The sequence below is a fragment of the Dreissena polymorpha genome, chromosome 1 (genome assembly GCF_020536995.1).
Source record: "Dreissena polymorpha isolate Duluth1 chromosome 1, UMN_Dpol_1.0, whole genome shotgun sequence".
NCBI classification, from domain to species: domain Eukaryota; kingdom Metazoa; phylum Mollusca; class Bivalvia; order Myida; family Dreissenidae; genus Dreissena; species Dreissena polymorpha.
The window spans coordinates 112,730,140-112,743,735 of NC_068355.1; the positions used below are offsets into that span (position 1 = coordinate 112,730,140).

A 13,596-nucleotide genomic window follows, 5' to 3' on the forward strand; every position below is an offset into this window, starting at 1 on the left:
GGCATGCAAGAAGTCATCTATATGCATATAGTATAGATATTGACATTTTACCACTTAGAAACGTATTTTTAAGCATTTGTAGTCCTGTAGAAAGTTTAATTTAATTTAAGACATTTCTTACTAGGTTCAAATTTAAATGGCTTCATTTCCAACCCTTAGATACAAATGAGCAGCAAACAGCATAAAACCTTAACAGACTGCAAATTACAGGCAAGCTGTTCTGGTTTTATGATGTTTGCCAAAGCCATTTTCACTTTGCTTCTGAGTGAGAAAGGGTTAAGACTCTTGGTGTGAGTTCAATTATTTTCTCTTTCCCAACCTTTTCAGGATTATTTTGGGATTGACTTTGTTGTTATGAAAGTTGTTGAACATGAAATGTGTACACTTCAACATTATTCTGATTTAAATTTGAATTCTGTGTATACCTTTAGCCATCTAAATGTTGTTTTTTTTAAGCATACGCTATTTAGTCTTACAAATTGATATTTCTTCGTTTAATGTTTGCAATGAAACGTATTACCACTTGCTACTTTTAAGTCCTTTGTTTGTCAGTGGTAAAAGCATTCAATATAATTGACAGCTAGCATTATTTGGTAAATTTCTTACATAACTAATAGTGTCGCGTTCTGAGAAAACTGGGCATAATGCATGTGTGTAAAGTGTCTTTCCAGATTAGCCTGTGCAGTCTGCACAGGCTAATCAGGGATGACACTTTCCAGGTTAATTGGATTTTTGCTAAGAAGAGACTTCATTTAAACAAAAAAATGTCATAAAAGCCGAAAGTGTCGTCCCTGATTAGCCTGTGTGGATTGCACAGGTAATCTGGGACAACACTTTACGCACGTGCATTATGCCCAGTTTTCTCAGAACACGATTCAATTGTTAAAGTGACAACCATAAAGCAATACATTTAAGCCTCGCTCTGGGAAAATCAGGCGTAATGCAGATGCTTTAAGTGTCATCCCAGATTAGCCTGTGCAGTCTGCATAGGCCCATCAGGGACGCCACTTTACGCTTATATTGTAATTTTCATTTTAAGGAAGTCTCCTTTTAGTGAAAATCCAGATTATACGAAAGTGTGGACTCTATGCAACACTTAACACGTATGCATTAAGACCATTACAAAAGTGTCGCCTCTGTGCAACACTTAACACGTATGCATTAAGACCATTACAAAAGTGTCGCCTCTGTGCAACACTTAACACGTATGCATTAAGACCAATTTTCCCAGAACAAGGCTCATATAGTCGATAGAACTCTTTTAATGTGAGGACACTCTTGCAGGGTTGCGGGGAAGCATTCGTAGATTTCTTCCAAGAACACATCAAGACTGCCGCAGCAATTTGCTTCACAATTGTTGGCCTTCTGGTAAAAAGTTTACTCAAATTGTGAGGGTAGACCTCCACATCTTGAATGCTTATTCTTGCCATCTATTGTGAAGTTCACACTCATGAAGTAAATAAATTATCAAATAGAAAACCCACTTGGGAACATAATTATACAGGCTAGAATTCTTAAGGTCTTTTCAAGCACAACAAATACTTGCTTTTGGTTTCTCAAAGGAAACAGACCCAGTAGTGTCTCTTTAAGTCAAAAGTTTTCCAAGGTATTGAGCTTTTGATGATTTCTCTCCAAGTCTAAGGATTCAAATGTATTTAGCTCTCAATGATGTCTCTCAAAGTCTAAGGATTCAAATGTATTGAGCTCTCAATGATGTCTCTCAAAGTCTAAGGTTTTCAAAGGTATGGAGCTCTTAATGATGTCTCCCCAAGTCTTAGGTTTCAAATGTATTGCGTTCTCAATGATATCTTTCAAAGTCTTGGGTTTTTACAGGTATTGAACTCTCAATGATGTCTCTTAAAGTCTAAGGTTTTCAAATGTATTGAGCTCTCAATGATATCTCTCAAAGTCTAAGGTTTTCAAAGTTATTGTGCTCCCAATGATGTCTCTCATAGTTTGAGGTTTTCAAAGGTATTGAGCTCTTGATAATGTCCATACAAGTTTAAGGTTTTCAAAGGTATTGAGCTCTCAATGATGTCTCTTCAAGTTGAAGGTTTTCAAAGCTATTGAGCTCTTGATGATGCCTCTCAGTCTTAGGTTTTCAAAGGTATTGAGCTTTTAATGATGTCTCTCCAAGTCTTAGGTTTTCAAAGGTATTGAACTTTTGATGATGTCTTCAAAGTAAAAGGTGCTGTCTCTCCAAGTTTTTCAAAGGTATTGAGCTCTCTATAATGTCTCTCCAAGTATTGGTTTTCAAAGGTATTGAGTTCTCATTGATGTCTCTCAAAGTCAAAGGTTTTTAAAGGTATTAAGCTCTGAATGATGTCTCTCAAAGTCTAAGGTTTTCAAAGGTATTGAGCTCTTGATAATGTATCTTAAAGTTGAAGGTTTTCAAAGGTATTGAGCTCTCAATAATGTCTCTTAAAGTTGAAGGTTTTCACAGGTATTGAGCTCTCAATAATGTCTCTTAAAGACAAAGGTTTTCATAGATATTGAGCTCTCAATGATGTCTCTCCATGTGTAAGGTTTTCATAGATATTGAGCTCTCAATGATGTCTCTCCATGTGTAAGGTTTTCATAGATATTGAGCTCTCAATTATGTCTCTCTATGTGTAAGGTTTTCATAGATATTGAGCTCTCAATAATGTCTCTCCATGTGTAAGGTTTTCATAGATATTGAGCTCTCAATGATGTCTCTCCATGTGTAAGGTTTTCATAGATATTGAGCTCTCAATGATGTCTCTCCATGTGTAAGGTTTTCAAATGTATTGAACTCTCAATGATGTCTCTTAAAGTCTAAGGTTTTCAAAGCTATTGAGCTCTCTATGATATCTGTCATAGTCTAAGGTGTTCAAAGGTATTGAGCTCTCAATGATGTCCCTAAAAGTCAAAGCTTTGCAAAGGTATTGAGCTCTAGATGATGTCTTTCAAAGTCAAGGCTTTCAAAGGTATTGTGCTCTAGATGATGTCTTTCAAAGTCAAGGCTTTCAAAGGTATTGAGCTCTCAATGGTGTCTCTCAAAGATGAAGCTTTTCAAAGCTATCGAGCTCTCGAAAATGTCTCTCAGATCTAAGGTTTTCAAAGGTATTGAGCTAATTAAATTGGTTTTTAACTAAACTTGTTGTAAAGCCTTTTTAACCAGGTTTTCCGAAGGAAAAAACTGGTTATTAGATTGGCGAATGCGGGCGGGCTGGCTGGCTGGCTGGCGGGCGGGCGGAACAAGCTTGTCCGGGCCATAACTATGTCGTTCATTGTCATATTTTAAAATCATTTGGCATATTTGTTCACCATCATTGGACGGTGTGTCGCGCGAAATAATTACGTCGATATCTTCAAGGTCAAGGTCACACTTTGAGTTCAAAGGTCAAAATTGGCAATAAATGAGCTTGTCTGGGCCATAACTATGTCATTCATTGTGACATTTTACAATTATTTGGCACATTTGTTCACCATCATGGGACGGTGTGTCGCACGAAAGAATCACGTCAATATCTCCAATGTCAAGGTCACCACAACTTAAAATAGATTTATTTTGAAACAAACTTACAAAGGGGGTTAATTTTGTTTGTTCATTTCAAAAGTTCAGTTTAAGTTGTCTCCCTTAATCAGATTTTTTTTCACAATGAAAACCTGGTTTTGTGACAATTTTGTCCCTTGTTACTTTTTGGTCTGGTTAGTTCATGTTTTGCCATCATGTGTGCTGTTACTTCTTTCAGTATTGCTTATTGCATAATTAAGACATTTACAATATGTGTCTTATTTCAGTTCCTAGCCATAGTGTTTGCAGCGCTCACTTTGTTTCACCTTCGCAAGGCCCCTGTGTCGCGGGAAGATGATGTTGTATACGAGATGGCCAGAACCCAGGAGAAATCACCGTACCCTGCCCGTGGCACCCCATATGCCAACCTCTACCAGTCATGAATGCAAAATCATATAAAAACAAAGATTAAAACATCATGTTGGGAGACAGGTCAATGTCTATCAAATACTCTCACCATTTATTTCAGATCACCTGCTTTAGTCTAATTTTTCATCAATATTAAAGATCACTAAAAATTATTTTTACAATGCAATTTATCATTAACTCTGCTTATCTGATGCAATTTTGTTATTAAATCTGAAACACATCTATAAATCAGGACTTTGAAATTTTAGTCGAAGATGGTAGAAAGCAACTTGTCTTGTTTTAGTCTTTGTGTTAAGAAACTCATTTTTATTTGGTTTGTGTCATTTTGTGCATGTCGTTTTTGACGTCAATGTGTTTAAGTGCACCATTGGCATTTTATACGATTGTCTATTTTATACTACTTACATTTTTTTAACCTGTGTTTGCTTTCTGTGCAATTTTTAACAGTCATGCCTGATTCAGACTCAGTGCACCCTATTTTTCTCTTCAGTTATTTTCTCTCATGCTGATACATTGGTATATAAATGTAGTTAATGAGAGGTTGTATGTTTAAAAAAAAACTGCACACCATAATGATATCGAAAGTTTGTTGGGAAACATAATTTTACACCAGTGTAAATTGATTCAAATCTTTTCAAAGCACTTTGTCATTACTATGCTCTTGAATACAATTAATTAGTTCCCAGTGACAAGAAAGGACCACTCTTAGTTTTGGACCATAATTATTTTGTTTTTGTTATTTATGTTTAACACTCTTGTATGTTTTATTAGCTGTTTGTGTTATTTTGTTTAGTGTGATGTTACCATGGGTCTAGGTCTTTTACAATGTGTTATATTGTCATAAATAACCTCATTTTGTTCAGTTTTTAGTTATTTGTATCATTTAATACACTGATTGTTCATAATCCAATATATTTGCGTTGTAAGATATTGATCAAGAATATAAAAAAAAGGACTGAACATTATATTAAGAAATGAATGACATTCTACCAGTATTGTATTTATTACTTCTAAGATCATTCATATGGACTTAAACAATCAAGTCCTAAACAGTGCAATTAAGACTAGATATAGTTAGAAGTAACCTTATACTGACAAAATGGCGACCTGAAATGCTTATACATGTATAATATAAGATATGTTAAATGACTAGTCATTTTCTTAGTTCATTCCATCTCAAATACAATAGTCTTATGTTCTACTTCTGAATATCAACAAGTTCATATGGTCACCCTTTAATGAGGCCATTGTTCCGAGTATTAGTACAATACATATTTTAATTTTGCACTGAAAATCCTGTCAGTAATCTGTGCACTTTCATTTTCAAGTACATACATTTTATAGGTTACATCTAACTATATGTTGTCTCTCCAGTGCTTTTAGTTTTAGTAAAACCAGCTTTTACTTATTTCTAGCTTGATTAGCAGTTGATGCATAGACATACAAATTAAATTAATATTTTCTGTCTGTACTAAACTGCTAGGGCTGGTCTCTGATGTAAATAAACACAAACATTTGTCAGTTCCATGTTACCATTATTTGTTATGCGATACTCAGAATATAAGTCCTGGTATGCTACTTTTTATGTAGTTTCATAAGTATTTAAATGCCATTTTATTAATTTAATAGAGACCAATGATCATACCAATAGTACCAAAAATACAGGAGATATGAAGCCGAATTGACTGACAAAATACAGTTGATTGGACTTGTTGGTCCAATTACAGTTCAAATGTTAATTTCAAGATATAGCTGTGGTGAGATGTATAAATAGTCATATTTGACAACGTTAACACAGAAATGTTGTTGAACATCTAAAACAAATTAATGTACACTATTTTATATACATTAATGTTAAAATTGTAAGATAAGAGTTCATTTAAAAGCACTTTAATCATAGTGATCCAGGTAATTGAATATGGCGCCGCAGTATTATTCATTTTATTTGTTTAGTCATTCTTTTATTGCATGGCCTACTGTACAAAATTCACGAAGATGGTGCATTTTGGAATTATTTTGTTCATTTAAGCATCTCTATTTTTCACTTGGCCAAAATCCATTTAGATTTAAAGTGCCAGCAGAAATGTAATATTTTATTTAATGATTTGTGATGAAATATTGTAAATTATAAATTAAATTCGAGTTGTCAATTCTCACTAACCTGAATATGGGCTACTTTTTAATTAGTTTTATCTGATTTGAATTTGAAAGTCTTGTCACAATTATCATAAAACATTATCAAAAAGAAGTGAAAACAAAAAGCAGTTAGTTTTAATACTACTGTTAATTCTCATAAAAAATACCAATTATAAATAGAGTCAATTTAAAAATTAACTTGAAAATGCATTATTTCCTTAATACACATTGGCCTTAACTTTTGTGTTATATTTTATCTCTTTAATTTTATAAAATTGTGAAGGTTGTAAATTATATTTTGTTCTCAGTTTTCTATGTTTGCTCTGTTCTTTCACAGGTTTTGACATTTATATGTATATCATAATAAGTGACCATGAGTGTTGTACATTTTTAAATATTGCTTTTTTAGGTTGTCCAATGCTTTTGCTTCATATCATTCAATCTATACACATTTCTACATTCGCATTTTATTATAACATATATTGATATTATACATTTAATAGGCGTTGTCCCATTTTGAATATAGTACGCTCTATATTCCATGTATAAATTTTCTAGCATTTAATAAGTTAGTGTTAGTGATGTTTTTTACTATTTCAATATATATTTTAACATTTCGTACCTTGTTAAGGTATTGCATGAATTGTGTCATGTGGTGTACAATATTTTTTGCTTCAAAATTATTTTTGCATCGATACTTTCATGCTTTTGTTTATGATTAATAGCAATAGTGGTTTTTATACCTAAAAAAATTAAGTTAGAAAATATGAATGTTGACAATTGTCTTGAAAACGGCTGTGTATTTACACTATTTTTAAAGTTATTTACACAATAGTAGTTTTTAATATTAAATAATTGGCTTAATAACTGAGAGAAAAATTTGGCTCAATAAGCTTTAACAGCATTTTTTTACAAGACAATAAGATGACCCGCCTCATGGGAAAATGAGTCTTTTGACATATGCGGCTAGTGTTGCTCCAGCCCTGCCTGAGCGTCTGCACAGTCTGGTCTGGAGTTACCTGGTCCACTGAGCCTTGTTCTGAGATAATTGGGCTTATTACAAGTGCGTAAAGTGTCATCCCAGATTAGCCTGTGCAGTTCGCACAGGCTTATCAGGGACGACACTTAACGCCTAAACGTGATTTTCGGTAAGGAGGAACTTTATTGAAACTAAAAATACCATAAAAGTGGAAAGTGTCGTCTGCAAAGGCTAATCAGGAGCGACACTTTACGCAAATGCATTAAGCCCAGTTTTCTCAGAATGCGACTCCACTGATGAGAGTACGAAACCTTGTATGCGATTTGAGGGGACTGCATAGCCCCTGACCAGACTGTTCTAGTCTTGAGCTACATTTGCTGTATATGGTACAAAACCCATTTTTGCATGACATGGCTAGATGATACCCTTAGACTGTACATGTTTGTACGTGGCTCAGATGATACCCTTAGACTGTACATGTCTGTACGTGGCTCAGATGATACCCTTAGACTGTACATGTTTGTACGTGGCTCAGATGATACCCTTAGACTGTACATGTCGGTACGTGGCTCAGATGATACCCTTAGACTGTACATGTTTGTACGTGGCTCAGATGATACCCTTAGACTGTACATGTCTGTACGTGGCTCAGATGATACCCTTAGACTGTACATGTTTGTACGGGTCTCAGATGATACCCTTAGACTGTACATGTCTGTACGTAGCTCAGATGATACCCTTAGACTGTACATGTTTGTACGTGGCTCAGATGATACCCTTAGACTGTACATGTCTGTACGGGGCTCAGATGATACCCTTAGACTGTACATGTCTGTACGTGGCTCAGATGATACCCTTAGACTGTACATGTCGGTACGTGGCTCAGATGATACCCTTAGACTGTACATGTTTGTACGGGTCTCAGATGATACCCTTAGACTGTACATGTTTGTAGGTGGCTCAGATGATACCCTTAGACTGTACATGTCGGTACGTGGCTCAGATGATACCCTTAGACTGTACATGTTTGTACGTGGCTCAGATGATACCCTTAGACTGTACATGTCTGTACGTGGCTCAGATGATACCCTTAGACTGTACATGTCTGTACGTGGCTCAGATGATACCCTTAGACTGTACATGTCGGTACGTGGCTCAGATGATACCCTTAGACTGTACATGTTTGTACGTGGCTCAGATGATACCCTTAGACTGTACATGTCTGTACGTGGCTCAGATGATACCCTTAGACTGTACATGTTTGTACGTGGCTCAGATGATACCCTTAGACTGTACATGTCGGTACGTGGCTCAGATGATACCCTTAGACTGTACATGTCTGTACGTGGCTCAGATGATACCCTTAGACTGTACATGTTTGCTCGTTCACACTGTGGCTCAGATGATACCCTTAGACTGTACATGTTTGCTCGTTCACACTGTGGCTCAGATGATACCCTTAGACTGTACATGTCTGTACGTGGCTCAGATGATACCCTTAGACTGTACATGTTTGTAGGTGGCTCAGATGATACCCTTAGACTGTACATGTCTGTACGTGGCTCAGATGATACCCTTAGACTGTACATGTTTGTAGGTGGCTCAGATGATACCCTTAGACTGTACATGTTTGCTCGTTCACACTGTGGCTCAGATGATACCCTTAGACTGTACATGTTTGTACGTGGCTCAGATGATACCCTTAGACTGTACATGTCTGTACGTGGCTCAGATGATACCCTTAGACTGTACATGTTTGTACGGGGCTCAGATGATACCCTTAGACTGTACATGTTTGCTCGTTCACACTGTGGCTCAGATGATACCCTTAGACTGTACATGTTTGCTCGTTTACACTGTTTTTTAATTAACCAGTGTATACAACTATCGTGTATTTTGTCACTGAATGTATAATGAGAGGATAATGATTGCTTCTTCTACATGTGCATAAATTGCTGTAAGTTGAGTCTCTGCTATAATCAGGGTTGTACCTATACTGTGTACCTACACTGTAGTTATCTCCCTTTGTGCAAGGGAAAATTGCTTATTGATTGTTGTGTACAGAATGCATATCCCCATTGTGGAAACAAAAAAGCTGCATAATATAATTTATTGTCAAAGTTTGACTTCTAGAACACAAACAGTTGTAGCATTATTGCTGAATTAATGTAGAATTCATATTGGTTATTTACAGTATACTGCATCAAGATAGAGATCATTAGAAGACATAAAAAAATTAATGAATTTCCATATTTTTTACTAATTTAACAGACTTTTAACACAGCGATTATCCCCCTACTTCGGACTAAACCCTTTCCCACTCAGAAGTAAAGTGAAAATTGCTATGTGCAAACAGCATAAAACCAGAACAGCCTGTGATTAACTTGCAGTCTGTTCAAGTTTAATCCTTTTGCTGCTCATCAGTATCTAAGAGTTGGAAATGAAGCCTTTAAAACTTGAATTTAGTAAGAAATGTCTTAAATTAAATGTAACTGTAAGGGACAACAAATGTGTAAAAATACGGATCTAGGTGGTAACACTGAAGGGAATCCCATGGTATTGATTATTATGCGAGGCTGTTTTCGGAGAAAACTGAGCTATTGTCATAGCCAGCTCGTCCGACTTCCGCCGTAGGCGTCGTGCTGAAACCTTAACATTGGCTCTAAAATCAAATTGCTTCCACCTACAACTTTGAACTTCATATGTAGATGCACCTTGATAAGTTTTACACGCCACACCCATTTTTGGGTCACTAGGTCAAAGGTCAAGGTCACTTTGACCTCTAATATCAAACTTTAACATAGGCTCTAAAATCAAAGTGCTTCCACCTACAACTTTGAAACTTCATATGTAGTTGCACCTTGATGAGTTCTACATGCCACACCCATTTTTGGGTCACTAGGTCAAAGGTCAAGGTCACTGTAACCTCTAATATAAAACTTTAACAAAAACCTTAACATTGCCTCTAAAATCAAAGTGCTTCCAACCTACAACTTTGAAACTTCATATATAGATGCACCTTGATGAGATCTACATGCCACACCCATTTTGGGTCACTAGGTCAAAGGTCAAGGTCACTGTGACCTCTAAAAAAAAAATTTTTTTAATCTGACAAGCTTTCGCAGCAGAGCGTGGCACCCGCTATGCGGTGCTCTTGTTTTATAAATGCTATTATAGAATATATAAAAAAAAAATCATAATACTATAGGCTTCCCTCCTGTGGGTGGTAAAGGGTTTAGTAGGGCATTTGTCAGCACTGACATTAGTATGTGCACTAAGAACTTGTAAACCAGCCTAAACAGAATCACAGTAAAATGACTGAAATACTATTGAAAACAGTTAACAAACTAACGAAATAATGGCATTTGTTAAGAATGAGGATTGCAACAACACTCCAGCAAACTATTTTGGTGAAATAAGTCATTAAAATAAGAAGTGAAATAAAATTTTGATATATTCTCAGAACTTTTTCATAATATTTTCAATTATTCGTTTTATTGTACTTTATTTTGTTTATTTCTTTAATTTTCAGTGGTTTTCACAGTATGAATAAAATGTTTCAACAGTCTGTAGAGAAGTCTTTGTTTAAAAAGTGTTTTGTTGTTCATCTAAACATGGAAGAGATACCTATATATAATTAATCAAAGGTATGCTAGTGTCTAGTCATTTTGTATATTCATGAGTAGCATTTGTTGTACTCGATGGTGGTTAGGTAAATGTAGACTAATTTTGTATGTTCTAAACATTAAAAAAAACAAAAAAACAGTATAAGGTATTTATGAACACCTAAAGACAATTTTTTAAAAATCTATATCTTATTTTATCCATCCACTGATGGTTTGCACTTGGACCACAATTGTAATAGTGTGCTATTTGTATCATTCCTCAGGTCTTGTGTTAAGGTATAATCAGTTTTTGCTTTCAAGAAAGAAATCTTAAAAGAGCTTTAGGCTTATTTTTGAAGAAAAAAGTTTTATTTTTTTTGCGTGTGTACATTTATATTTTTGTTTTAAAATTTATGTACATGTATTATAAATTTATATCTACATGTGCTTGTTTGCTCATAGTGTTTGTATGTATATGTTCATAGATATTGTACAGTGCGCCTTATTGTTCATAATATTTATGCTGCGCCCATTGTTCCCATTTAATAGTCTCATCAAGCCTAAATCATAAGACACATTTAACCAAAAAAGTTTTCTGTAAATATTTTTAGCAGAATTGAAATGATGTGTAGTTGAACGCTTTTAATACTTTTGATTTGGAACTAAAGTTATGGCTATCTTTATGACGTAATACGTCAGCATTCTGAAGTCTGGATTTTTTTATTTGTTTGATGACTTTTGTATGTGAGTCACTTTAAAGCATCGCTTATGTCTTCACTTTCATCAAATAATAATTGTGTCGTGATATAATGCATATTATTTAAGCGTTTAGGCAGATGCTATATCATATTATATATGTTTGTGTACGTTATATAAGTACATGTACAAGCCAGTAGGATAATTTGAGTCGTGTTCTGAGAAAACTGGTCATCATGCATGTGCGCAAAGTGTTGTCCCAGATTAGCCTGTGCAGTTTGCACAGGCTAATCAGGGACGACATTTTCCGCTTTTATGACATTTTGATTTAAATGAAGTCTTCCTACTAAAAATCCAATTAAGGCGGAAAGTGTCGTCCCTGTCGTCGCTGGGATGACACTTTACGCACATGCATTATGCCCAGTTTTCCCAGAACGAGACTCATTTGTTTGTACCGGACCGGGCACCTCTTCTGCTAGTGGCTATTTTTTCACAGTCACATATTGCTAAATGAAAACACTACGTTTTTCAACATTCTACTTCCCATAATGACTAAGCTTGAGGCATCTTATGCGTCATTTACTACTTTTAGTAAACAACTGTCACATTCTTTTTATGGATAATAATGGTTGTGTAGTAATGCCCAGGGGGGGGGGGCTTTTATCATCTCAATTGTTCTTTCAGACATGTTATTATGAATCTAATAATGGACCACTAGGCCTTTGCAAACTCCATTGGGGTGCCATATTTTGTATGGTAAAGAAATGAAGCAAAGGAACATGTTTAATTAACTGTTTGCTAAATTTGTTTAGATCGAAGTTACTATGTTGTCACAGTTCTTTTCAATAAAAGCTATCATGTATAAATAGAAAGGAATAACAAACAACAGACTTATCCAAGCTTTCTATTGGACAATAAATCCTAAATTACTTTTTGTCATCTGTTGGGCTTCGCTCTCAGTCAATCATGCGCATTCCTTTTGTATTCTGTGCTCTTCTAATAGTTTGGGATCGTACGACAGGCTTGTTGAATCTCGTTCAATGGGCCTCGTTCAGGGGAAAGGGGGCTTAATGCGTGTGCGAAAAGTGTCATCCAAGATTAGCCTGTACTGTGCGTTTAAGCTAATCAGGGGCGACTTTTTCCGCCCAAACTTTATATTTGCTTAGAAGAGACTTTCTATAAACGGACAATATCATAAAAAGCGGACATTGTCTTCCCTGATTAGCCTGTGCGGACTGCACACACAGTACGCCTAGTTTTCACAGAACGAGTCTCCAACCCTGATCTTCTTCAACAGAGGCTGGTGTCCGGATCATGTCGTGTAGATGTTCTCTCTTTTTCATAGCTGTAGTACTCGTATTGCGTCAGTGAACTATTGTGATCTGTATATTTTGAAACTAAAATACAATTTGTATCAAATAACGCGCTGTTTGTTCTCTTATACCCGATATGTCCCATCGCAGTTTGGTTTTTCAGTTTTAACTTCTAAGTTGATACGTTGGTTAACTGACGACAGGTTGTTTAAACTAAAAACAGTACCAGTTATAATAAAATCTGAACGGATGAAAAAAAAATGAATTTGCGTTTCACTAATGTCCTGGGTTTTTCTTTGGATCATACATATATAATATTTCCTCGTAAAGGACAACCATTGAGAATGATTATTTGTTATACGTAGAGTGTTTTCATGTGCTACCTGTGCTTTTGCACATTTTTGCCAAACGATGTCATTCATCAACGTCAAATGACGTCACGTCAGTAACTCTTAGAATGTATCAGAATGATTTTGCAAATTTAATTTTTTTGGCCAAACAATATTAATTGCGGCTCGCTTACTAACATAATTCATGAACTGTTGTAATAAAATATGGTATACATATGGTATGCAATTGTGGGACTCCTGTAAGTTATAATTGAAAATAGCCAGACCAAATTGATTTTTAAAATTATCTGGCAATACACTCGAGATAAAATTAAATGCACATTAAATAAATCACAAAGTGAATCCGACATTTGAAATCGAAGCTGCAATCTCTCGACGTGTATGGGTTTTCTCAATCCAACTCGTTAACTGTGTTGTACAGTCTCACAAACTGTTGTTTTGTTTGTATCAAGGTCCACATCTTCCCTCCATTCCGCTGCGTTTTAATGTCGTTCGGATGGATGCCAATTAACTTCTATATGAGCCGCACTCTTTGAAAACGTGGCTTAATGTTTGTTCGCAAAGTGTCGTCACAGGCTAATCAGGGATGGCACTTTCCGCAAGGATTTCG

At 35.5% G+C, this 13,596-nt stretch overlaps 1 protein-coding gene across 50 annotated transcripts in view; it reads left to right on the top strand.

The window, feature by feature from the left end:
• The window catches only part of LOC127844726 (tetraspanin-1-like), a 31,208-nt gene extending 18,463 nt beyond the window's left edge, over positions 1-12,745 (top strand). Inside the window, exons 7-10 of one of the 50 annotated variants that reach the window (XR_008032928.1) lie at positions 1,285-1,368; positions 3,766-7,860; positions 7,978-8,094; positions 8,620-12,745. Coding sequence is in view for 31 of the 50 variants with exons in the window: in XM_052375170.1 (XP_052231130.1) it covers positions 7,428-8,502; positions 8,542-8,936 (1,470 nt within the window). In the remaining 19 variants the exon portion in view is untranslated. Of the gene's footprint in view, positions 1-1,284; positions 1,369-3,765 lie in introns of those variants that run through there. The other 49 variants (XR_008032931.1, XR_008032933.1, XR_008032935.1 and 46 more) reach the window with 49 other exon arrangements.
• Positions 12,746-13,596: the final 851 nt, after the last annotated feature.